This window comes from Artemia franciscana, chromosome 2 (assembly GCF_032884065.1).
Source record: "Artemia franciscana chromosome 2, ASM3288406v1, whole genome shotgun sequence".
Taxonomy (NCBI): Eukaryota; Metazoa; Arthropoda; class Branchiopoda; order Anostraca; family Artemiidae; genus Artemia; species Artemia franciscana.
The window spans coordinates 67,212,074-67,237,359 of record NC_088864.1 but is presented as its reverse complement, the minus strand read 5'-3'; the positions used below and the strand labels follow the sequence as shown (position 1 = coordinate 67,237,359).

The following is a 25,286-nucleotide window of genomic DNA, read 5'->3' as shown; positions in this document are numbered from 1 at the left end:
TTTTAAAACTGGAGCTAGCAAGAGCTTGGCGGCGTTTGATGTCTGAGGTGTGACAATTGTCCGCTGTGAGGAGACTGCCCAGGTAGACGAATTGGTCGACCGTTTCAACTGGCTGGCCGTCAATCATTATGGAAAGAGTAGCTGCTTGTTTTTGGCGTGACGTGACCATAACTTTCGTTTTTTTGGCGTTAATTTGCATCCCAAAAGGTTTTGTGGCTTAGTTGAGATAGTCTCCTTGTCTTTGGAGATCAGCGGCCGCTGTAGAGAGCTGGTCGATATCGTCAGCATAAGCGAGCTTGTTTACTAGGACTCCACCTATTTTGGCTCCATGTTCGTCTGGTATCAGTGACAGTATGGCATGAAGAAACAGATTGAACAGGTGGGGCGACAGAATACATCCTTGCAAAACTCCCGAGGATGTTGAGAATTCATCAGAGAGTCCATCAGTGGTGAGTATCCGGCTTCTGGATTGGCTGTATATATTCTCAATAATCGTGACGATTTGGTCGGGGATACCGTAATGTCTTAGGATGTGCCACAGACCTTTGCTCCAGATTAAATCGAAGGCTTGCTGAAAGTCAATAAAGAGATGATATAGGTCTCTGTTGAACTCGACAAAGCGTTCCATGAGCTGGCAAACGGTGAAGATTTGGTCAATGGTCGATCGTCCAGGTCGGAAGCCAGCTTGGTATTCACCCAAAACGGAGGCTGTAATTGCTTGGATTTTCTCTAGGAGAGTTTTGGTCAGTATTCTAGCTTGATGACTGGTCAAGCTGATCGGGCGGTAGTTCTCACACTCGCTTCTTGAGCCTTTTTTGTGGATTGGGACCACTGCTGCCTTTTTTTCCAAGGACGTAGCTAGTACCCCCGAAAACTGAAACTTTTGAAATAGAAAAAGAGCCTTTAATCACATTCTTTACCATGTGCAATCATAAAATAGTCTAATATCTTCATTTTTTCCACGGACCTAGCTATTACCCCCGAAAACTAAAACTTTTGAAATAGAAAAAGAGCCTTTAATCACATTCTTTACCATGTGCAATCATAAAATAGTCAAATATCTTCATTTTTTCCACGGACGTAGCTATTACCCCCAAAAACTAAAACTTTTGAAATAGGAAAAGAGCCTTTAATCACATTCTTTACCATGTGCAATCATGAGATAGTTTAATATCTTCATTTTTTCCACGGACGAAGCTATTACCCCCGAAAACTAAAACTTTTGAAATAGGAGAAGAGCCTTTAATCACATTCTTTACCATGTGCAATCGTAAAATAGTCTAATATTTTCAATTTTTCCACAGACATAGCTATTACCCACGAAAACTAAAACTTTTGAAATAGAAAAAGAGCCTTTAATCACATTCTTTACCATGTGCAATCATGAAATAGTTTAATATCTTAATTTTTCCACGGACGAAGATATTACCCCCGAAAACTAAAACTTTTGAAATAGAAAAAGAGCCTTTAATCACATTCTTTACCATGTGAAATCATAAAATAGTCAAATATCTTAATTTTTTCCACGGAGGTAGCTATTACCCCCGAAAACTAAAATTTTTGAAATAGGAAAAGAGCCTTTAATCACATTCTTTACCATGCACAATCATAAAATAGTCTAATATCTTCATATTTTCCACAGACGTAGCTATTACTCCCGAAAACTAAAACTTTTGAAATAGAAAAAGAGCCTTTAATCACATTCTTTACCATATGCAATCATTAAATAGTCTATTATCTTCATTTTTTCCACAGACATAGCTATTACCCTCGAAAACTAAAACTTTTGTAATAGGAAAAGAGCCTTTAATCACATTCTTTACCATGTGCAATCATTAAATAGTCTAATATCTTCATTTTTTCCACGGACGTAGCTATTACCCCTGAAAACTAAAACTTTTGAAATAGGAAAAGAGCCTTTAATCACATTCTTTACCATGCGCAATCATGAGATAGTTTAATATCTTCATTTTTTCCACGGACGAAGCTATTACCCCCGAAAACTAAAACTTTTGAAATAGGAAAAGAGCCTTTAATCACATTCTTGACCATGTGCAATCATAAAATAGTCTAATATCTTCATTTTTTTCCAAGGACGTAGCTAGTACCCCCGAAAAATAAAACTTTTGAAATAGAAAAAGAGCCTTTAATCACATTCCTTACCATATGCAATCATAAAATAGTCTAATTTCTTCATTTTTTTCCAAAGACGTAGCTATTACCCCCGAAAACTAAAACTTTTGAAACAGGAAAAGAGCCTTTAATCACATTCTTTACCATGTGCAATCATAAAATAGTCTAATATCTTCATTTTTTCCACAGACGTAGCTATTACCCCCGAATTCTAAAACTTTTGAAATAGGAAAAGAGCCTTTAATCACATTCTTTACCATGTGCAATCATAAAATAGTCTAATATCTTCATTTTTTCCACAGACGTAGCTATTACCCCTGAAAACTAAAACTTTTGAAATAGGAAAAGAGCCTTTAATCACATTCTTTACCATGTGCAATCATAAAATAGTCTAATATCTTCATTTTTTTCCAAGGACGTAGCTAGTATCCTAGAAAACTAAAACTTTTGAAATAGAAAAAGAGCCTTTAATCACATTCTTTACCATGTGCAATCATAAAATAGTCTAATATCTTCATTTTTTTCCACGGACGTAGCTATTACCCCCGAAAACTAAAACTTTTGAAATAGAAAAAGATCCTTTAATCACATTCTTTACCATGTGCAATCATAAAATAGTCAAATATCTTCATTTTTTCCACGGACGTAGCTATTACCCACAAAAACTAAAACTTTTGAAATAGAAAAAGAGCCTTTAATCACATTCTTTACCATGTGCAATCATGAAATAGTTTAATATCTTCCTTTTTCCACGGACGAAGATATTACCCCCGAAAACTAAAACTTTTGAAATAGAAAAAGAGCCTTTAATCACATTCTTTACCCTGTGAAATCATAAAATAGTCAAATATCTTCATTTTTTCCACGGAGGTAGCTATTACCCCCGAAAACTAAAATTTTTGAAATAGGAAAAGAGCCTTTAATCATATTCTTTACCATGCGCAATCATAAAATAGTCTAATATCTTCATTTTTTCCACAGACGTAGCTATTACTCCCGAAAACTAAAACTTTTGAAATAGAAAAAGAGCCTTTAATCACATTCTTTACCATGTGCAATCATAAAATAGTCTATTATCTTCATTTTTTCCACAGACATAGCTATTACCCTCGAAAACTAAAACTTTTGTAATAGGAAAAGAGCCTTTAATCACATTCTTTACCATGTGCAATCATTAAATAGTCTAATATCTTCATTTTTTCCACGGACGTAGCTATTACCCCTAAAACTAAAACTTTTGAAATAGGAAAAGAGCCTTTAATCACATTCTTTACCATGTGCAATCATGATATAGTTTAATATCTTCATTTTTTCCACGGACGAAGCTATTACCCCCGAAAACTAAAACTTTTGAAATAGGAAAAGAGCCTTTAATCACATTCTTAACCATGTGCAATCATAAAATAGTCTAATATCTTCATTTTTTTCCAAGGACGTAGCTAGTACCCCCGAAAACTTAAACTTTTGAAATAGAAAAAGAGCCTTTAATCACATTCTTTACCATGTGCAATCATAAAATAGTCTAATATCTTCATTTTTTCCACAGACGTAGCTATTACCCCTGAAAACTAAAACTTTTGAAATAGGAAAAGAGCCTTTAATCACATTCTTTACCATGAGCAATCATAAAATAGTCTAATATCTTCATTTTTTTCCAAGGACGTAGCTATTACCCCCGAAAACAAAAACTTTTGAAATAGAAAAAGAGCCTTTAATCACATTCTTTACCATTTGCAATCATAAAATAGTCGAATTTCTTCATTTTTTTTTCCAAAGACGTAGCTATTACCCCCGAAAGCTAAACTTTTGAAATAGAAAAAGAGCCTTTAATCACATTCTTTACCATGTGCAATCATAAAATAGTCTATTATCTTCATTTTTTCCACAGACATAGCTATTACCCTCGAAAACTAAAACTTTTGTAATAGGAAAAGAGCCTTTAATCACATTCTTTACCATGTGCAATCATAAAATAGTCTAATATCTTCATTTTTTCTACGGACGTAGCTATTACCCCTGAAACTAAAACTTTTGAAATAGGAAAAGAGCCTTTAATCACATTCTTTACCATGTGCAATCATGATATAGTTTAATATCTTCATTTTTTCCACGGACGAAGCTATTACCCCCGAAAACTAAAACTTTTGAAATAGGAAAAGAGCCTTTAATCACATTCTTAACCATGTGCAATCATAAAATAGTCTAATATCTTCATTTTTTTCCAAGGACGTAGCTATTACCCCCGAAAACAAAAACTTTTGAATTAGAAAAAGAGCCTTTAATCACATTCTTTACCATGTGCAATCATAAAATAGTCGAATTTCTTCATTTTTTTTCCAAAGACGTCGCTATTACCCCCGAAAACTAAAGCTTTTGAAAAAGGAAAAGAGCCTTTAATCACATTCTTTACCATGTGCAATCATGAGATAGTTTAATATCTTCATTTTTTCCACGGACGAAGCTATTACCCCCGAAAACTAAAACTTTTGAAATAGGAAAATAGCCTTTAATCACATTCTTGACCATGTGCAATCATAAAATAGTCTAATATCTTCATTTTTTTTTCCAAGCACGTAGCTAGTACCCCCGAAAACTAAAACTTTTGAAATAGAAAAAGAGCCTTTAATCACATTCTTTACCATGTGCAATCATAAAATAGTCTAATATCTTCATTTTTTCCAAGGACGTAGCTATTACCCCGAAAACTAAAACTTTTGAAATAGAAAAAGAGCCTTTAATCACATTCTTTACCATGTGCAATCATAAAACAGTCTAATTTCTTCATTTTTTTCCAAAGACGTAGCTATTACCCTCGAAAACTAAAACTTTTGAAAAAGGAAAAGAGCCTTTTAATCACATTCTTTACCATTTGCAATCATAAAATAGTCTAATACCTTCATTTTTTCCACGGACGTAGCTATTACTCCCGAATACTAAAACTTTTGAAATAGGAAAAGAGCCTTTAATCACATTCTTTACTATGCGCAATCATAAAATAGTCTAATATCTTCATTTTTTCCACAGACGTAGCTATTACCCCTGAAAACTAAAGCTTTTGAAATAGGAAAAGAGCCTTTAATCACATTCTTTACCATGTACAATCATAAAATAGTCTAACATCTTCATTTTTTCCAAGGACGTAGCTATTATCCCCGAAAACAAAAACTTTTGAAATAGGAAAAGAGCCTTTAATCACATTCTTTACCATGTGCAATCATAAAATAGCCTAATATCTTCATTTTTTCCACGGACGTAGCTATTACCCCCGAAAACTAAAACTTTTGAAATAGAAAAAGAGCCTTTAATCACATTCTTTACCATGCGCAATCATAAAATAGTCTAATATCTTCATTTTTTCCACAGACGTAGCTATTACCCATGAAAACTAAACATTTTGAAATAGGAAAAGAACCTTTAATCACATTCTTTACCGTGTGCAATTATGAGATAGTTTAATATCTTCATTTTTTCCACGGGCGAAGTTATTACCCCCGAAAACTAAAACTTTTGAAATAGGAGAAGAGCCTTTAATCACATTCTTTACCATGTGCAATCATAAAATAGTCTAATTTCTTCATTTTTTTTCCAAAGACGTAGCTATTACCCCCGAAAACTAAAACTTTTGAAAAAGGAAAAGAGCCTTTAATCACATTCTTTACCATGTGGAATAATGAGATAGTTTAATATCTTCATTTTTTCCACGGACGAAGCTATTACCCCCGAAAACTAAAACTTTTGAAATAGGAAAAGAGCCTTTAATCACATTCTTGACCATGTGCAATCATAAAATAGTCTAATATCTTCATTTTTTTCCAAGGACGTAGCTAGTACCCCCGAAAACTAAAACTTTTGAAATAGAAAAAGAGCCTTTAATCACATTCTTTACCATGTGCAATCATTAAATAGTCTAATATCTTCATTTTTTCCACGGACGTAGCTATTACCCCTGAAAACTAAAACTTTTGAAATAGGAAAAGAGCCTTTAATCACATTCTTTACCATGCGCAATCATGAGATAGTTTAATATCTTCATTTTTTCCACGGACGAAGCTATTACCCCCAAAAACTAAAACTTTTGAAATAGGAAAAGAGCCTTTAATCACATTCTTGACCATGTGCAATCATAAAATAGTCTAATATCTTCATTTTTTTCCACGGACGTAGCTATTACCCCCGAAAACTAAAACTTTTGAAATAGAAAAAGATCCTTTAATCACTTTCTTTACCATGTGCAATCATAAAATAGTCAAACATCTTCATTTTTTCCACGGACGTAGCTATTACCCACAAAAACTAAAACTTTTGAAATAGGAGAAGAGCCTTTAATCACATTCTTTACCATGTGCAATCATAAAATAGTCTAATATTTTCAATTTTTCCCCAGACATAGCTATTACCCCCAAAAACTAAAACTTTTGAAATAGAAAAAGAGCCTTTAATCACATTCTTTACCATGTGCAATCATGAAAAAGTTTAATATCTTCCTTTTTCCACGGACGAAGATATTACCCCCGAAAACTAAAACTTTTGAAATAGAAAAAGAGCCTTTAATCACATTCTTTACCCTGTGAAATCATAAAATAGTCAAATATCTTCATTTTTTCCACGGAGGTAGCTATTACCCCCGAAAACTAAAATTTTTGAAATAGGAAAAGAGCCTTTAATCATATTCTTTACCATGCGCAAACATAAAATAGTCTAATATCTTCATTTTTTCCACAGACGTAGCTATTACTCCCGAAAATTAAAACTTTTGAAATAGAAAAAGAGCCTTTAATCACATTCTTTACCATGTGCAATCATAAAATAGTCTATTATCTTCATTTTTTCCACAGACATAGCTATTACCCTCGAAAACTAAAACTTTTGTAATAGGAAAAGAGCCTTTAATCACATTCTTTACCATGTGCAATCATTAAATAGTCTAATATCTTCATTTTTTCCACGGACGTAGCTATTACCCCTAAAACTAAAACTTTTGAAATAGGAAAAGAGCCTTTAATCACATTCTTTACCATGTGCAATCATGATATAGTTTAATATCTTCATTTTTTCCACGGACGAAGCTATTACCCCCGAAAACTAAAACTTTTGAAATAGGAAAAGAGCCTTTAATCACATTCTTAACCATGTGCAATCATAAAATAGTCTAATATCTTCATTTTTTTCCAAGGACGTAGCTAGTACCCCCCGAAAACTTAAACTTTTGAAATAGAAAAAGAGACTTTAATCACATTCTTTACCATGTGCAATCATAAAATAGTCTAATATCTTCATTTTTTCCACAGACGTAGCTATTACCCCTGAAAACTAAAACTTTTGAAATAGGAAAAGAGCCTTTAATCACATTCTTTACCATGAGCAATCATAAAATAGTCTAATATCTTCATTTTTTTCCAAGGACGTAGCTATTACCCCCGAAAACAAAAACTTTTGACATAGGAAAAGAGCCTTTAATCACATTCTTTACCATGTGCAATCATAAAATAGTCTAATATCTTCATTTTTTTTCCACAGACGTAGCTATTACCCCCGAAAGCTAAACTTTTGAAATAGAAAAAGAGCCTTTAATCACATTCTTTACCATGTGCAATCATAAAATAGTCTATTATCTTCATTTTTTCCACAGACATAGCTATTACCCTCGAAAACTAAAACCTTTGTATTAGGAAAAGAGCCTTTAATCACATTCTTTACCATGTGCAATCATTAAATAGTCTAATATCTTCATTTTTTCCACAGACGTAGCTATTACCCCTAAAACTAAAACTTTTGAAATAGGAAAAGAGCCTTTAATCACATTCTTTACCATGTGCAATCATGATATAGTTTAATATCTTCATTTTTTCCACGGACGAAGCTATTACCCCCGAAAACTAAAACTTTTGAAATAGGAAAAAGAGCCTTTAATCACATTCTTAACCATGTGCAATCATAAAATAGTCTAATATCTTCATTTTTTTCAAAGGACGTAGCTAGTACCCCCGAAAACTTAAACTTTTGAAATAGAAAAAGAGCCTTTAATCACATTCTTTACCATGTGCAATCATAAAATAGTCTAATATCATCATTTTCTCCACAGACGTAGCTATTACCCCCGAAAACTAAAACTTTTGAAATAGGAAAATAGCCTTTAATCACATTCTTGACCATGTGCAATCATAAAATAGTCTAATATCTTCATTTTTTTTCCAAGCACGTAGCTAGTACCCCCGAAAACTAAAACTTTTGAAATAGAAAAAGAGCCTTTAATCACATTCTTTACCATGTGCAATCATAAAATAGTCTAATATCTTCATTTTTTCCAAGGACGTAGCTATTACCCCGAAAACTAAAACTTTTGAAATAGAAAAAGAGCCTTTAATCACATTCTTTACCATGTGCAATCATAAAACAGTCTAATTTCTTCATTTTTTTCCAAAAACGTAGCTATTACCCCCGAAAACTAAAACTTTTGAAAAAGGAAAAGAGCCTTTTAATCACATTCTTTACCATTTGCAATCATAAAATAGTCTAATACCTTCATTTTTTCCACGGACGTAGCTATTACCCCCGAATTCTAAAACTTTTGAAATAGGAAAAGAGCCTTTAATCACATTCTTTACCATGCGCAATCATAAAATAGTCTAATATCTTCATTTTTTCCACAGGCGTAGCTATTACCCCTGAAAACTAAAGCTTTTGAAATAGGAAAAGAGCCTTTAATCACATTCTTTACCATGTACAATCATAAAATAGTCTAACATCTTCATTTTTTCCAAGGACGTAGCTATTATCCCCGAAAACAAAAACTTTTGAAATAGGAAAAGAGCCTTTAATCACATTCTTTACCATGTGCAATCATAAAATAGCCTAATATCTTCATTTTTTCCACGGATGTAGCTATTACCCCCGAAAACTAAAACTTTTGAAATAGAAAAAGAGCCTTTAATCACATTCTTTACCATGCGCAATCATAAAATAGTCTAATATCTTCATTTTTTCCACAGACGTAGCTATTACCCTTGAAAACTAAACATTTTGAAATAGGAAAAGAACCTTTAATCACATTCTTTACCGTGTGCAATTATGAGATAGTTTAATATCTTCATTTTTTCCACGGGCGAAGCTATTACCCCCGAAAACTAAAACTTTTGAAATAGGAGAAGAGCCTTTAATCACATTCTTTACCATGTGCAATCATAAAATAGTCTAATTTCTTCATTTTTTCCAAAGACGTAGCTATTACCCCCGAAAACTAAAACTTTTGAAATAGGGAAAGAGCCTTTAATCACATTCTTTACCATGTGCAATCATGAGATAGTTTAATATCTTTATTTTTTCCACGGACGAAGCTATTACCCCTGAAAACTAAAACTTTTGAAATAGGAAAAGAGCCTTTAATCACATTCTTGACCATGTGCAATCATAAAATAGTCTAATATCTTCATTTTTTCCAAGGACGTAGCTAGTACCCCCGAAAACTAAAACTTTTGAAATAGAAAAAGAGCCTTTAATCACATTCTTTACCATGTGCAATCATAAAATAGTTAATATCTTCATTTTTTTCCAAGGACGTAGCTATTACCCCCGAAAAACTAAAACTTTTGAAATAGGAAAAGAGCCTTTAATCACATTCTTTACCATGTGCAATCATGAGATAGTTTAATATCTTCATTTTTTTTCCACGGACGAAGCTATTACCCCCGAAAACTAAAACTTTTGAAATAGGAGAAGAGCCTTTAATCACATTCTTTACCATGTGCAATCATAAAATAGTTAATATTTTCAATTTTTTCCACAGACATAGCTATTACCCCCGAAAACTAAAACTTTTGAAATAGAAAAAGAGCCTTTAATCACATTCTTTACCATGTGCAATCATGATATAGTTTAATATCTTCATTTTTTTCCAAGGACGTAGCTAGTACCCCCGAAAACTAAAACTTTTGAAATAGAAAAAGAGCCTTTAATCACATTCTTTACCATGTGCAATCATTAAATAGTCTAATATCTTCATTTTTTCCACGGACGTAGCTATTACCCCTGAAAACTAAAACTTTTGAAATAGGAAAAGAGCCTTTAATCACATTCTTTACCATGCGCAATCATGAGATAGTTTAATATCTTCATTTTTTTCCACGGACGAAGCTATTACCCCCAAAAACTAAAACTTTTGAAATAGGAAAAGAGCCTTTAATCACATTCTTGACCATGTGCAATCATAAAATAGTCTAATATCTTCATTTTTTTCCAAGGACGTAGCTAGTACCCCCGAAAAATAAAACTTTTGAAATAGAAAAAGAGCCTTTAATCACATTCTTTACCATGTGCAATCATAAAATAGTCTAATATCTTATTTTTTTCCAAAGACGTAGCTATTACCCCCAAAAACTAAAACTTTTGAAACAGGAAAAGAGCCTTTAATCACATTCTTTACCATGTGCAATCATAAAATAGTCTAATATCTTCATTTTTTTTCCACAGACGTAGCTATTACCCCTGAAAACTAAAACTTTTGAAATAGGAAAAGAGCCTTTAATCACATTCTTTACCATGTGCAATCATAAAATAGTCTAATATCTTCATTTTTTTTCCAAGGACGTAGCTATTATCCTAGAAAACTAAAACTTTTGAAATAGAAAAAGAGCCTTTAATCACATTCTTTACCATGTGCAATCATAAAATAGTCTAATATCTTCATTTTTTTCCAAGCACGTAGCTAGTACCCCCGAAAACTAAAACTTTTGAAATAGAAAAAGATCCTTTAATCACATTCTTTACCATGTGCAATCATAAAATAGTCAAATATCTTCATTTTTTGCACGGACGTAGCTATTACCCACAAAAACTAAAACTTTTGAAATAGGAGAAGAGCCTTTAATCACATTCTTTACCATGTGCAATCATAAAATAGTCTAATATTTTCAATTTTTCCCACGACATAGCTATTACCCCCGAAAACTAAAACTTTTGAAATAGAAAAAGAGCCTTTAATCACATTCTTTACCATGTGAAATCATGAAATAGTTTAATATCTTCCTTTTTCCACGGACGAAGATATTACCCCCGAAAACTAAAACTTTTGAAATAGAAAAAGAGCCTTTAATCACATTCTTTACCATGTGAAATCATAAAATAGTCAAATATCTTCATTTTTTCCACGGAGGTAGCTATTACCCCTGAAAACTAAAGCTTTTTGAAATAGGAAAAGAGCCTTTAATCATATTGTTTACCATGCGCAATCATAAAATAGTCTAATATCTTCATTTTTTCCACAGACGTAGCTATTACTCCAGAAAACTAAAACTTTTGAAATAGAAAAAGAGCCTTTAATCACATTCTTTACCATGTGCAATCATAAAATAGTCTATTATCTTCATTTTTTCCACAGACATAGCTATTACCCTCGAAAACTAAAACTTTTGTAATAGGAAAAGAGCCTTTAATCACATTCTTTACCATGTGCAATCATTAAATAGTCTAATATCTTCATTTTTTCCACGGACGTAGCTATTACCCCTAAAACTAAAACTTTTGAAATAGGAAAAGAGCCTTTAATCACATTCTTTACCATGTGCAATTATGAGATAGTTTAATATCTTCATTTTTTCCACGGGCGAAGCTATTACCCCCGAAAACTAAAACTTTTGAAATAGGAGAAGAGCCTTTAATCACATTCTTTACCATGTGCAATCATAAAATAGTCTAATTTCTTCATTTTTTTTCCAAAGACGTAGCTATTACCCCCGAAAACTAAAACTTTTGAAAAAGGAAAAGAGCCTTTAATCACATTCTTTACCATGTGCAATCATGAGATAGTTTAATATCTTCATTTTTTCCACGGACGAAGCTATTACCCCCGAAAACTAAAACTTTTGAAATAGGAAAAGAGCCTTTAATCACATTCTTGACCATGTGCAATCATAAAATAGTCTAATATCTTCATTTTTTTCCAAGGACGTAGCTAGTACCCCCGAAAAATAAAACTTTTGAAATAGAAAAAGAGCCTTTAATCACATTCTTTACCATGTGCAATCATAAAATAGTCTAATATCTTCATTTTTTTCCAAAGACGTAGCTATTACCCCCGAAAACTAAAACTTTTGAAACAGGAAAAGAGCCTTTAATCACATTCTTTACCATGTGCAATCATAAAATAGTCTAATATCTTCATTTTTTTCAACAGACGTAGCTATTACCCCCGAATTCTAAAACTTTTGAAATAGGAAAAGAGCCTTTAATCACATTCTTTACCATGTGCAATCATAAAATAGTCTAATATCTTCATTTTTTCCACAGACGTAGCTATTACCCCTGAAAACTAAAACTTTTGAAATAGAAAAGAGCCTTTAATCACATTCTTTACCATGTGCAATCATAAAATAGTCTAATATCTTCATTTTTTCCAAGGACGTAGCTATTACCTAGAAAACTAAAACTTTTGAAATAGGAAAAAGAGCCTTTAATCACATTCTTTACCATGTGCAATCATAAAATAGTCTAATATCTTCATTTTTTTCCACGGACGTAGCTATTACCCCCGAAAACTAAAACTTTTGAAATAGAAAAAGATCCTTTAATCACATTCTTTACCATGTGCAATCATAAAATAGTCAATATCTTCATTTTTTCCACGGACGTAGCTATTACCCCAAAACTAAAACTTTTGAAATAGAAAAAGAGCCTTTAATCACATTCTTTACCATGTGCAATCATAAAATAGTCTAATATTTATTTTTCCACCAGACATAGCTATTACCCCCAAAACTAAAACTTTTGAAATAGAAAAAGAGCCTTTAATCACATTCTTTACCATGTGCAATCATAAAATAGTCTAATATCTTCATTTTTTCCACCAGACGTAGCTATTACCCCCAAAAACTAAAACTTTTGAAATAGAAAAAGAGCCTTTAATCACATTCTTTACCATGTGCAATCATAAAATAGTCAAATATCTTCATTTTTTCCACGGAGGTAGCTATTACCCCCGAAAACTAAAACTTTTTGAAATAGGAAAAGAGCCTTTAATCACATTCTTTACCATGTGCAATCATAAAATAGTCTAATATCTTCATTTTTTCCACAGACGTAGCTATTACCCCGAAAACTAAAACTTTTGAAATAGAAAAAGAGCCTTTAATCACATTCTTTACCATGTGCAATCATAAAATAGTCTATATCTTCATTTTTTCCACAGACATAGCTATTACCCTCGAAAACTAAAACTTTTGAATAGGAAAAGAGCCTTTAATCACATTCTTTACCATGTGCAATCATAAAATAGTCTAATATCTTCATTTTTTCCACGGACGTAGCTATTACCCCTAAAACTAAAACTTTTGAAATAGGAAAAGAGCCTTTAATCACATTCTTTACCATGTGCAATCATGAGATAGTTTAATATCTTCATTTTTTCCACGGACGAAGCTATTACCCCCGAAAACTAAAACTTTTGAAATAGGAAAAGAGCCTTTAATCACATTCTTAACCATGTGCAATCATAAAATAGTCTAATATCTTCATTTTTTTCCAAGGACGTAGCTAGTACCCCCGAAAACTAAAACTTTTGAAATAGAAAAAGAGCCTTTAATCACATTCTTTACCATGTGCAATCATAAAATAGTCTAATATCTTCATTTTTTCCACAGACGTAGCTATTACCCCTGAAAACTAAAACTTTTGAAATAGGAAAAGAGCCTTTAATCACATTCTTTACCATGAGCAATCATAAAATAGTCTAATATGTTCATTTTTTTCCAAGGACGTAGATATTACCCCCGAAAACAAAAACTTTTGAAATAGAAAAAGAGCCTTTAATCACATTCTTTACCATGTGCAATCATAAAATAGTCGAATTTCTTCATTTTTTTTCGAAAGACGTAGCTATTACCCCCGAAAGCTAAACTTTTGAAATAGGAAAAGAGCCTTTAATCACATTCTTTACCATGTACAATCATAAAATAGTCTAATATCTTCATTTTTTTCCAAGGACGTAGCTATTACCCCCGAAAACAAAAACTTTTGAATTAGAAAAAGAGCCTTTAATCACATTCTTTACCATGTGCAATCATAAAATAGTCGAATTTCTTCATTTTTTTTCCAAAGACGTAGCTATTACCCCCGAAAACTAAAGCTTTTGAAAAAGGAAAAGAGCCTTTAATCACATTCTTTACCATGTGCAATCATGAGATAGTTTAATATCTTCATTTTTTCCACGGACGAAGCTATTACCCCCGAAAACTAAAACTTTTGAAATAGGAAAATAGCCTTTAATCACATTCTTGACCATGTGCAATCATAAAATAGTCTAATATCTTCATTTTTTTTTCCAAGCACGTAGCTAGTACCCCCGAAAACTAAAACTTTTGAAATAGAAAAAGAGCCTTTAATCACATTCTTTACCATGTGCAATCATAAAATAGTCTAATATCTGCATTTTTTCCAAGGACGTAGCTATTACCCCGAAAACTAAAACATTTGAAATAGAAAAAGAGCCTTTAATCACATTCTTTACCATGTGCAATCATAAAACAGTCTAATTTCTTCATTTTTTTCCAAAAACGTAGCTATTACCCCCGAAAACTAAAACTTTTGAAAAAGGAAAAGAGCCTTTTAATCACATTCTTTACCATTTGCAATCATAAAATAGTCTAATACCTTCATTTTTTTCCACGGACGTAGCTATTACCCCCGAATTCTAAAACTTTTGAAATAGGAAAAGAGCCTTTAATCACATTCTTTACCATGCGCAATCATAAAATAGTCTAATATCTTCATTTTTTCCACAGGCGTAGCTATTACCCCTGAAAACTAAAGCTTTTGAAATAGGAAAAGAGCCTTTAATCACATTCTTTACCATGTACAATCATAAAATAGTCTAACATCTTCATTTTTTCCAAGGACGTAGCTATTATCCCCGAAAACAAAAACTTTTGAAATAGGAAAAGAGCCTTTAATCACATTCTTTACCATGTGCAATCATAAAATAGCCTAATATCTTCATTTTTTCCACGGATGTAGCTATTACCCCCGAAAACTAAAACTTTTGAAATAGAAAAAGAGCCTTTAATCACATTCTTTACCATGCGCAATCATAAAATAGTCTAATATCTTCATTTTTTCCACAGACGTAGCTATTACCCTTGAAAACTAAACATTTTGAAATAGGAAAAGAACCTTTAATCACATTCTTTACCGTGTGCAATTATGAGATAGTTTAATATCTTCATTTTTTCCACGGGCGAAGCTATTACCCCCGAAAACTAAAACTTTTGAAATAGGAGAAGAGCCTTTAATCACATTCTTTACCATGTGCAATCATAAAATAGTCTAATTTCTTCATTTTTTTTCCAAAGACGTAGCTATTACCCCCGAAAACTAAAACTTTTGAAAAAGGAAAAGAGCCTTTAATCACATTCTTTACCATGTGCAATCATGAGATAGTTTAATATCTTTATTTTTTCCACGGACGAAGCTATTACCCCTGAAAACTAAAACTTTTGAAATAGGAAAAGAGCCTTTAATCACATTCTTGACCATGTGCAATCATAAAATAGTCTAATATCTTCATTTTTTTCCAAGGACGTAGCTAGTACCCCCGAAAACTAAAACTTTTGAAATAGAAAAAGAGCCTTTAATCACATTCTTTACCATGTGCAATCATAAAATAGTCTAATATCTTCATTTTTTTCCAAGGACGTAGCTATTACCCCCAAAAACTAAAACTTTTGAAATAGGAAAAGAGCCTTTAATCACATTCTTTACCATGTGCAATCATGAGATAGTTTAATATCTTCATTTTTTCCACGGACGAAGCTATTACCCCCGAAAACTAAAACTTTTGAAATAGGAGAAGAGCCTTTAATCACATTCTTTACCATGTGCAATCATAAAATAGTCTAATATTTTCAATTTTTCCACAGACATAGCTATTACCCCCGAAAACTAAAACTTTTGAAATAGAAAAAGAGCCTTTAATCACATTCTTTACCATGTGCAATCATGATATAGTTTAATATCTTCATTTTTTTCCAAGGACGTAGCTAGTACCCCCGAAAACTAAAACTTTTGAAATAGAAAAAGAGCCTTTAATCACATTCTTTACCATGTGCAATCATAAAATAGTCTAATATCTTCATTTTTTCCACAGACGTAGCTATTACCCCTGAAAACTAAAACTTTTGAAATAGAAAAAGAGCCTTTAATCACATTCTTTACCATGAGCAATCATAAAATAGTCTAATATGTTCATTTTTTTCCAAGGACGTAGCTATTACCCCCGAAAACAAAAACTTTTGAAATAGAAAAAGAGCCTTTAATCACATTCTTTACCATGTGCAATCATAAAATAGTCGAATTTCTTCATTTTTTTTCCAAAGACGTAGCGATTACCCCCGAAAGCTAAACTTTTGAAATAGGAAAAGAGCCTTTAATCACATTCTTTACCATGTACAATCATAAAATAGTCTAATATCTTCATTTTTTTCCAAGGACGTAGCTATTACCCCCGAAAACAAAAACTTTTGAATTAGAAAAAGAGCCTTTAATCACATTCTTTACCATGTGCAATCATAAAATAGTCGAATTTCTTCATTTTTTTTCCAAAGACGTAGCTATTACCCCCGAAAACTAAAGCTTTTGAAAAAGGAAAAGAGCCTTTAATCACATTCTTTACCATGTGCAATCATGAGATAGTTTAATATCTTCATTTTTTCCACGGACGAAGCTATTACCCCCGAAAACTAAAACTTTTGAAATAGGAAAATAGCCTTTAATCACATTCTTGACCATGTGCAATCATAAAATAGTCTAATATCTTCATTTTTTTTTCCAAGCACGTAGCTAGTACCCCCGAAAACTAAAACTTTTGAAATAGAAAAAGAGCCTTTAATCACATTATTTACCATGTGCAATCATAAAATAGTCTAATATCTTCATTTTTTCCAAGGACGTAGCTATTACCCCGAAAACTAAAACTTTTGAAATAGAAAAAGAGCCTTTAATCACATTCTTTACCATGTGCAATCATAAAACAGTCTAATTTCTTCATTTTTTTTCCAAAAACGTAGCTATTACCCCCGAAAACTAAAACTTTTGAAAAAGGAAAAGAGCCTTTTAATCACATTCTTTACCATTTGCAATCATAAAATAGTCTAATACCTTCATTTTTTCCACGGACGTAGCTATTACCCCCGAATTCTAAAACTTTTGAAATAGGAAAAGAGCCTTTAATCACATTCTTTACCATGCGCAATCATAAAATAGTCTAATATCTTCATTTTTTCCACAGGTGTAGCTATTACCCCCGAAAACTAAAGCTTTTGAAATAGGAAAAGAGCCTTTAATCACATTCTTTACCATGTACAATCATAAAATAGTCTAACATCTTCATTTTTTCCAAGGACGTAGCTATTATCCCCGAAAACAAAAACTTTTGAAATAGGAAAAGAGCCTTTAATCACATTCTTTACCATGTGCAATCATAAAATAGCCTAATATCTTCATTTTTTCCACGGACGTAGCTATTACCCCCGAAAACTAAAACTTTTGAAATAGAAAAAGAGCCTTTAATCACATTCTTTACCATGCGCAATCATAAAATAGTCTAATATCTTCATTTTTTCCACAGACGTAGCTATTACCCTTGAAAACTAAACATTTTGAAATAGGAAAAGAACCTTTAATCACATTCTTTACCGTGTGCAATTATGAGATAGTTTAATATCTTCATTTTTTCCACGGGCGAAGCTATTACCCCCGAAAACTAAAACTTTTGAAATAGGAGAAGAGCCTTTAATCACATTCTTTACCATGTGCAATCATAAAATAGTCTAATTTCTTCATTTTTTTTCCAATGACGTAGCTATTACCCCCGAAAACTAAAACTTTTGAAAAAGGAAAAGAGCCTTTAATCACATTCTTTACCATGTGCAATCATGAGATAGTTTAATATCTTCATTTTTTCCACGGACGAAGCTATTACCCCCGAAAACTAAAACTTTTGAAATAGGAAAAGAGCCTTTAATCACATTCTTGACCATGTGCAATCATAAAATAGTCTAATATCTTCATTTTTTTCCAAGGACGTAGCTAGTACCCCCGAAAACTAAAACTTTTGAAATAGAAAAAGAGCCTTTAATCACATTCTTTACCATGTGCAATCATAAAATAGTCTAATATCTTCATTTTTTTCCAAGACGTAGCTATTACCCCCAAAACTAAAACTTTTGAAATAGGAAAAGAGCCTTTAATCACATTCTTTACCATGTGCAATCATAAAATAGTTAATATCTTCATTTTTTCCACGGACGAAGCAATTACCCCCGAAAACTAAAACTTTTGAAATAGGAGAAGAGCCTTTAATCACATTCTTTACCATGTGCAATCATAAAATAGTCTAATATTTTCAATTTTTCCACAGACATAGCTATTACCCCCGAAAACTAAAACTTTTGAAATAGAAAAAGAGCCTTTAATCACATTCTTTACCATGTGCAATCATGATATAGTTTAATATCTTCATTTTTTCCACAGACGTAGCTATTACCCCTGAAAACTAAAACTTTTGAAATAGGAAAAGAGCCTTTAATCACATTCTTTACCATGTACAATCATAAAATAGTCTAATATCTTCATTTTTTTTCCAAGGACGTAGCTATTATCCCCGAAAACAAAACTTTTGAAATAGGAAAAGAGCCTTTAATCACATTCTTTACCATGTGCAATCATAAAATAGTCTAATATCTTCATTTTTTCCAAGGACGTAGCTAGTACCCCCGAAAACTAAAACTTTTGAAATAGAAAAAGAGCCTTTAATCACATTCTTTACCATGTGCAATCATAAAATAGTCTAATATTTTCATTTTTTCCACGGACGTAGCTATTACCCCCGAAAACTAAAACTTTTGAAATAGAAAAAGAGCCTTTAATCACATTCTTTACCATGTGCAATCATAAAATAGTCAAATATCTTCATTTTTTCCACGGACGTAGCTATTACCCCCAAAAACTAAAACTTTTGAAATAGGAAAAGAGCCTTTAATCACATTCTTTACCATGTGCAATCATGAGATAGTTTAATATCTTCATTTTTTCCACGGACGAAGCTATTACCCCCGAAAACCAAAACTTTTGAAATAGGAGAAGAGCCTTTAATCACATTCTTTACCATGTGCAATCATAAAATAGTCTAATATTTTCAATTTTTCCACAGACATAGCTATTACCCCCAAAACTAAAACTTTTGAAATAGAAAAAGAGCCTTTAATCACATTCTTTACCATGTGAAATCAAAAATAGTCAAATATCTTCATTTTTTCAACATACGTAGCTATTACCCTCGAAAACTAAAACTTTTGACATAGGAAAAGAGCCTTTAATCACATTCTTTACCATGTGCAATCATAAAATAGTCTAATATCTTCATTTTTCCAACATACGTAGCTATTACCCTCGAAAACTAAAATTTTTGAAATAGGAAAAGAGCCTTTAATCACATTCTTTACCATGCGCAATCATAAAATAGTCTAATATCTTCATATTTTCCACAGACGTAGCTATTACTTCCGAAAACTAAAACTTTTGAAATAGAAAAAGAGCCTTTAATCACATTCTTTACCATATGCAATCATAAAATAGTCTATTATCTTCATTTTTTCCACAGACATAGCTATTACCCTCGAAAACTAAAACTTTTGTAATAGGAAAAGAGCCTTTAATCACATTCTTTACCATATGCAATCATTAAATAGTCTAATATCTTCATTTTTTCCACGGACGTAGCTATTACCCCTGAAAACTAAAACTTTTGAAATAGGAAAAGAGCCTTTAATCACATTCTTTACCATGTGCAATCATGAGATAGTTTAATATCTTCATTTTGTCCACGGACGAAGCTATTACCCCCGAAAACTAAAACTTTTGAAATGGGAAAAGAGCCTTTAATCACATTCTTGACCATGTGCAATCATAAAATAGTCTAATATCTACATTTTTTTCCAAGGACGTAGCTAGTACCCCCGAAAACTAAAACTTTTGAAATAGAAAAAGAGCCTTTAATCACATTCTTTACCATGTGCAATCATAAAATAGTCTAATATCTTCATTTTTTTCCAAAGACGTAGCTATTACCCCCGAAAACTAAAACTTTTGAAACAGGAAATGAGCCTTTAATCACATTCTTTACCATGTACAATCATAAAATAGTCTAATATCTTCATTTTTTCCAAAGACGTAGCTATTACCCCCGAATTCTAAAACTTTTGAAATAGGAAAAGAGCCTTTAATCACATTCTTTACCATGTGCAATCATAAAATAGTCTAATATCTTCATTTTTTCCACAGACGTAGCTATTACCCCTGAAAACTAAAACTTTTGAAATAGGAAAAGAGCCTTTAATCACATTCTTTACCATGTGTAATCATAAAATAGTCTAATATCTTCATTTTTTTCCACAGACGTAGCTATTACCCCCGAAAACTAAAACTTTTGAAATAGAAAAAGATCCTTTAATCACATTCTTTACCATGTGCAATCATAAAATAGTCAAATATCTTCATTTTTTCCACGGATGTAGCTATTACCCACAAAAACTAAAACTTTTGAAATAGGAAAAGAGCCTTTAATCACATTCTTTACCATGTGCAATCATGAGATAGTTTAATATCTTCATTTTTTCCACCGACGAAGCTATTACCCCCGAAAACTAAAACTTTTGAAATAGGAAAAGAGCCTTTAATCACATTCTTTACCATGTACAATCATAAAATAGTCTAATATTTTCAATTTTTCCCCAGACATAGCTATTACCCCCGAAAACTAAAACTTTTGAAATAGAAAAAGAGCCTTTAATCACATTCTTTACCATGTGCAATCATGAAATAGTTTAATATCTTCCTTTTTCCACGGACTAAGATATTACCCCCGAAAACTAAGACTTTTGAAATAGAAAAGAGCCTTTAATCACATTCTTTACCATGTGAAATCATAAAATAGTCAAATATCTTCATTTTTTCCACGGAGGTAGCTATTACCCCCGAAAACTAAAATTTTTGAAATAGGAAAAGAGCCTTTAATCATATTCTTTACCATGCGCAATCATAAAATAGTCTAATATCTTCATTTTTTCCACAGACGTAGCTATTACTCCCGAAAACTAAAACTTTTGAAATAGAAAAAGAGGTTTTAATCACATTATTTACCATGTGCAATCATAAAATAGTCTATTATCTTCATTTTTTCCACAGACATAGCTATTACCCTCGAAAACTAAAACTTTTGTAATAGGAAAAGAGCCTTTAATCACATTCTTTACCATGTGCAATCATGAGATAGTTTAATATCTTCATTTTTTCCACGGACGAAGCTATTACCCCCGAAAACTAAAACTTTTGAAATAGGAAAAGAGCCTTTAATCACATTCTTAACCATGTGCAATCATAAAATAGTCTAATATCTTCATTTTTTTCTAAGGATGTAGCTAGTACCCCCGAAAACTAAAACTTTTGAAATAGAAAAAGAGCCTTTAATCACATTCTTTACCATGTGCAATCATAAAATAGTCTAATATCTTCATTTTTTCCACGGACGTAGCTATTACCCCGAAAACTAAAACTTTGGAAATAGAAAAAGAGCCTTTAAAGACATTCTTTACCAAGTGCAATCATAAAACAGTCTAATCTCTTCATTTTTTTCCAAAGACGTAGCTATTACCCCCGAAAACTAAAACTTTTGAAACAAGAAAAGAGCCTTTAATCACATTCTTTACCATGTGCAATCATAAAATAGTCTAATATCTTAATTTTTTCCACGGACGTTGCTATTACCCCCGAATTCTAAAGCTTTTGAAATAGGAAAAGAGCCTTTAATCACATTCTTTACCATGTGCAATCATAAAATAGTCTAATATCTTCATTTTTTCCACAGACGTAGCTATTACCCCTGAAAACTAAAACTTTTGAAATAGGAAAAGAGCCTTTAATCACATTCTTTACCATGTACAATCATAAAATAGTCTAATATCTTCATTTTTTTCCAAGGACGTAGCTATTATCCCCGAAAACAAACACTTTTGAAATAGGAAAAGAGCCTTTAATCACATTCTTTGCCATGTGCAATCATAAAATAGTCTAATATCTTCATTTTTTCCAAGGACGTAGCTAGTACCCCCGAAAACTAAAACTTTTGAAATAGAAAAAGAGCCTTTAATCACATTCTTTACCATGTGCAATCATAAAATAGTCTAATATCTTCATTTTTTCCACGTACGTAGCTATTACCCCCGAAAACTAAAACTTTTGAAATAGAAAAAGAGCCTTTAATCACATTCTTTACCATGTGCAATCATAAAATAGTCAAATATCTTCATTTTTTTCCACGGACGTAGCTATTACCCCCGAAAACTAAAACTTTTGAAATAGGAAAAGAGCCTTTAATCACATTCTTTACCATGTGCAATCATGAGATAGTTTAATATCTTCATTTTTTTTCCACGGACGAAGCTATTACCCCCGAAAACTAAAACTTTTGAAATAGGAGAAGAGCCTTTAATCACATTCTTTACCATGTGCAATCATAAAATGGTCTAATATTTTCAATTTTTCCACAGACATAGCTATTACCCCCGAAAACTAAAACTTTTGAAATAGAAAAAGAGCCTTTAATCAAATTCTTTACCATGTGCAATCATGAAATAGTTTAATATCTTCATTTTTCCACGGACGAAGATATTACCCCCGAAAACTAAAACTTTTGAAATAGAAAAAGAGCCTTTAATCACATTCTTTACCATGTGAAATCATAAAATAGTCAAATATCTTCATTTTTTCCACGGAGGTAGCTATTACCCCCGAAAACTAAAATTTTTGAAATAGGAAAAGAGCCTTTAATCACATTCTTTACCATGCGCAATCATAAAAAAGTCTAATATCTTCATTTATTCCACAGACATAGCTATTACCCTCGAAAACTAAAACTTTTGTAATAGGAAAAGAGCCTTTAATCACATTCTTTACCATGTGCAATCATTAAATAGTCTAATATCTTCATTTTTTCCACGGACGTAGCTATTACCCCTGAAAACTAAAACTTTTGAAATAGGAAAAGAGCCTTTAATCACATTCTTTACCATGTGCAATCATGAGATAGTTTAATATCTTCATTTTTTCTACGGACGAAGCTATTACCCCCGAAAACTAAAACTTTTGAAATAGGAAAAGAGCCTTTAATCACATTCTTGACCATGTGCAATCATAAAATAGTCTAATATCTTCATTTTTTTCACGGAGGTAGCTATTACCCCGAAAACTAAAACTTTGGAAATAGAAAAAGAGCCTTTAAAGACATTCTTTACCATGTGCTATCATAAAACAGTCTAATCTCTTCATTTTTTTCCAAAGACGTAGCTATTACCCCCGAAAACTAAAACTTTTGGAACAGGAAAAGAGCCTTTAATCACATTCTTTACCATGTGCAATCATAAAATAGTCTAATATCTTCATTTTTTCCACGGACGTAGCAATTACCCCCGAATTCTAAAACTTTTGAAATAGGAAAAGAGCCTTTAATCACATTCTTTACCATTTGCAATCATAAAATAGTCTAATATCTTCATTTTTTCCACAGACGTAGCTATTACCCCCGAAAACAAAAACTTTTGAAATAGGAAAAGAGCCTTTAATCACATTCTTTACCATGTGCAATCATAAAATAGTCTAATATCTTCATTTTTTCCAAGGACGTAGCTAGTACCCCCGAAAACTAAAACTTTTGAAATAGAAAAAGAGCCTTTAATCACATTCTTTACCATGTGCAATCATAAAATAGTCTAATATCTTCATTTTCTCCACGGACGTAGCTATTACCCCCGAAAACTAAAACTTTTGAAATAGAAAAAGAGCCTTTAATCACATTCTTTACCATGTGCAATCATAAAATAGTCAAATATCTTCATTTTTTCCACGGACGTAGCTATTACCCCCAAAAACTAAAACTTTTGAAATAGGAAAAGAGCCTTTAATCACATTCTTTACCATGTGCAATCATGAGATAGTTTAATATCTTCATTTTTCCACGGACGAAGATATTACCCCCGAAAACTAAAACTTTTGAAATAGAAAAAGAGCCTTTAATCACCTTCTTTACCATGTGAAATCATAAAATAGTCAAATATCTTCATTTTTTCCACGGAGGTAGCTATTACCCCCGAAAACTAAAATTTTTGAAATAGGAAAAGAGCCTTTAATCACATTCTTTACCATGCGCAATCATAAAATAGTATAATGTCTTCATTTTTTCCACAGACGTAGCTATTACTCCCGAAAACTAAAACTTTTGAAATAGAAAAAGAGCCTTTAATCACATTCTTTACCATGTGCAATCATAAAATAGTCTATTATCTTCATTTTTTCCACAGACATAGCTATTACCCTCGAAAACTAAAACTTTTGTAATAGTTCCACGGACGTAGCTATTACCCCCAAAAACTAAAACTTTTGAAATAGAAAAAGAGCCTTTAATCACATTCTTTACCATGTGCAATCATAAAATAGTCAAATATCTTCATTTTTTCCACGGACGTAGCTATTACCCCCAAAAACTAAAACTTTTGAAATAAAAAAGAGCCTTTAATCACATTCTTTACCATGTGCAATCATGAGATAGTTTAATATCTTCATTTTTTCCACGGACGAAGCTATTACCCCCGAAAACTAAAACTTTTGAAATAGGAGAAGAGCCTTTAATCACATTCTTTACCATGTGCAATCATAAAATAGTCTAATATTTTCAATTTTTCCACAGACATAGCTATTACCCCCGAAAACTAAAACTTTTGAAATAGAAAAAGAGCCTTTAATCACATTCTTTACCATGTGCAATCATGAAATAGTTTAATATCTTCATTTTTCCACGGACGAAGATATTACCCCCGAAAACTAAAACTTTTGAAATAGAAAAATATCCTTTAATCACATTCTTTACCATATGAAATCATAAAATAGTCTAATATCTTCATTTTTTCCACGGACGTAGCTATTACCCCCGAAAACTAAAACTTTTGAAATAGAAAAAGAGCCTTTAATCACATTCTTTACCATGTGCAATCATAAAATAGTCAAATATCTTCATTTTTTTTTACGGACGTAGCTATTACCCCGAAAAACTAAAACTTTTG

General features: G+C 31.9%; 1 protein-coding gene across 1 annotated transcript in view; it reads right to left on the bottom strand.

The window, feature by feature from the left end:
• Positions 1-217: 217 nt before the first annotated feature.
• LOC136035488 (eukaryotic translation initiation factor 2A-like) overlaps positions 218-25,286 on the bottom strand; it is a 117,349-nt gene continuing 92,280 nt past the window's right edge. The window contains exon 13 of the mRNA XM_065717318.1: positions 218-571. Coding sequence (XP_065573390.1) covers positions 218-571 — 354 coding nt within the window. The remainder of the gene's footprint in view (positions 572-25,286) is intronic.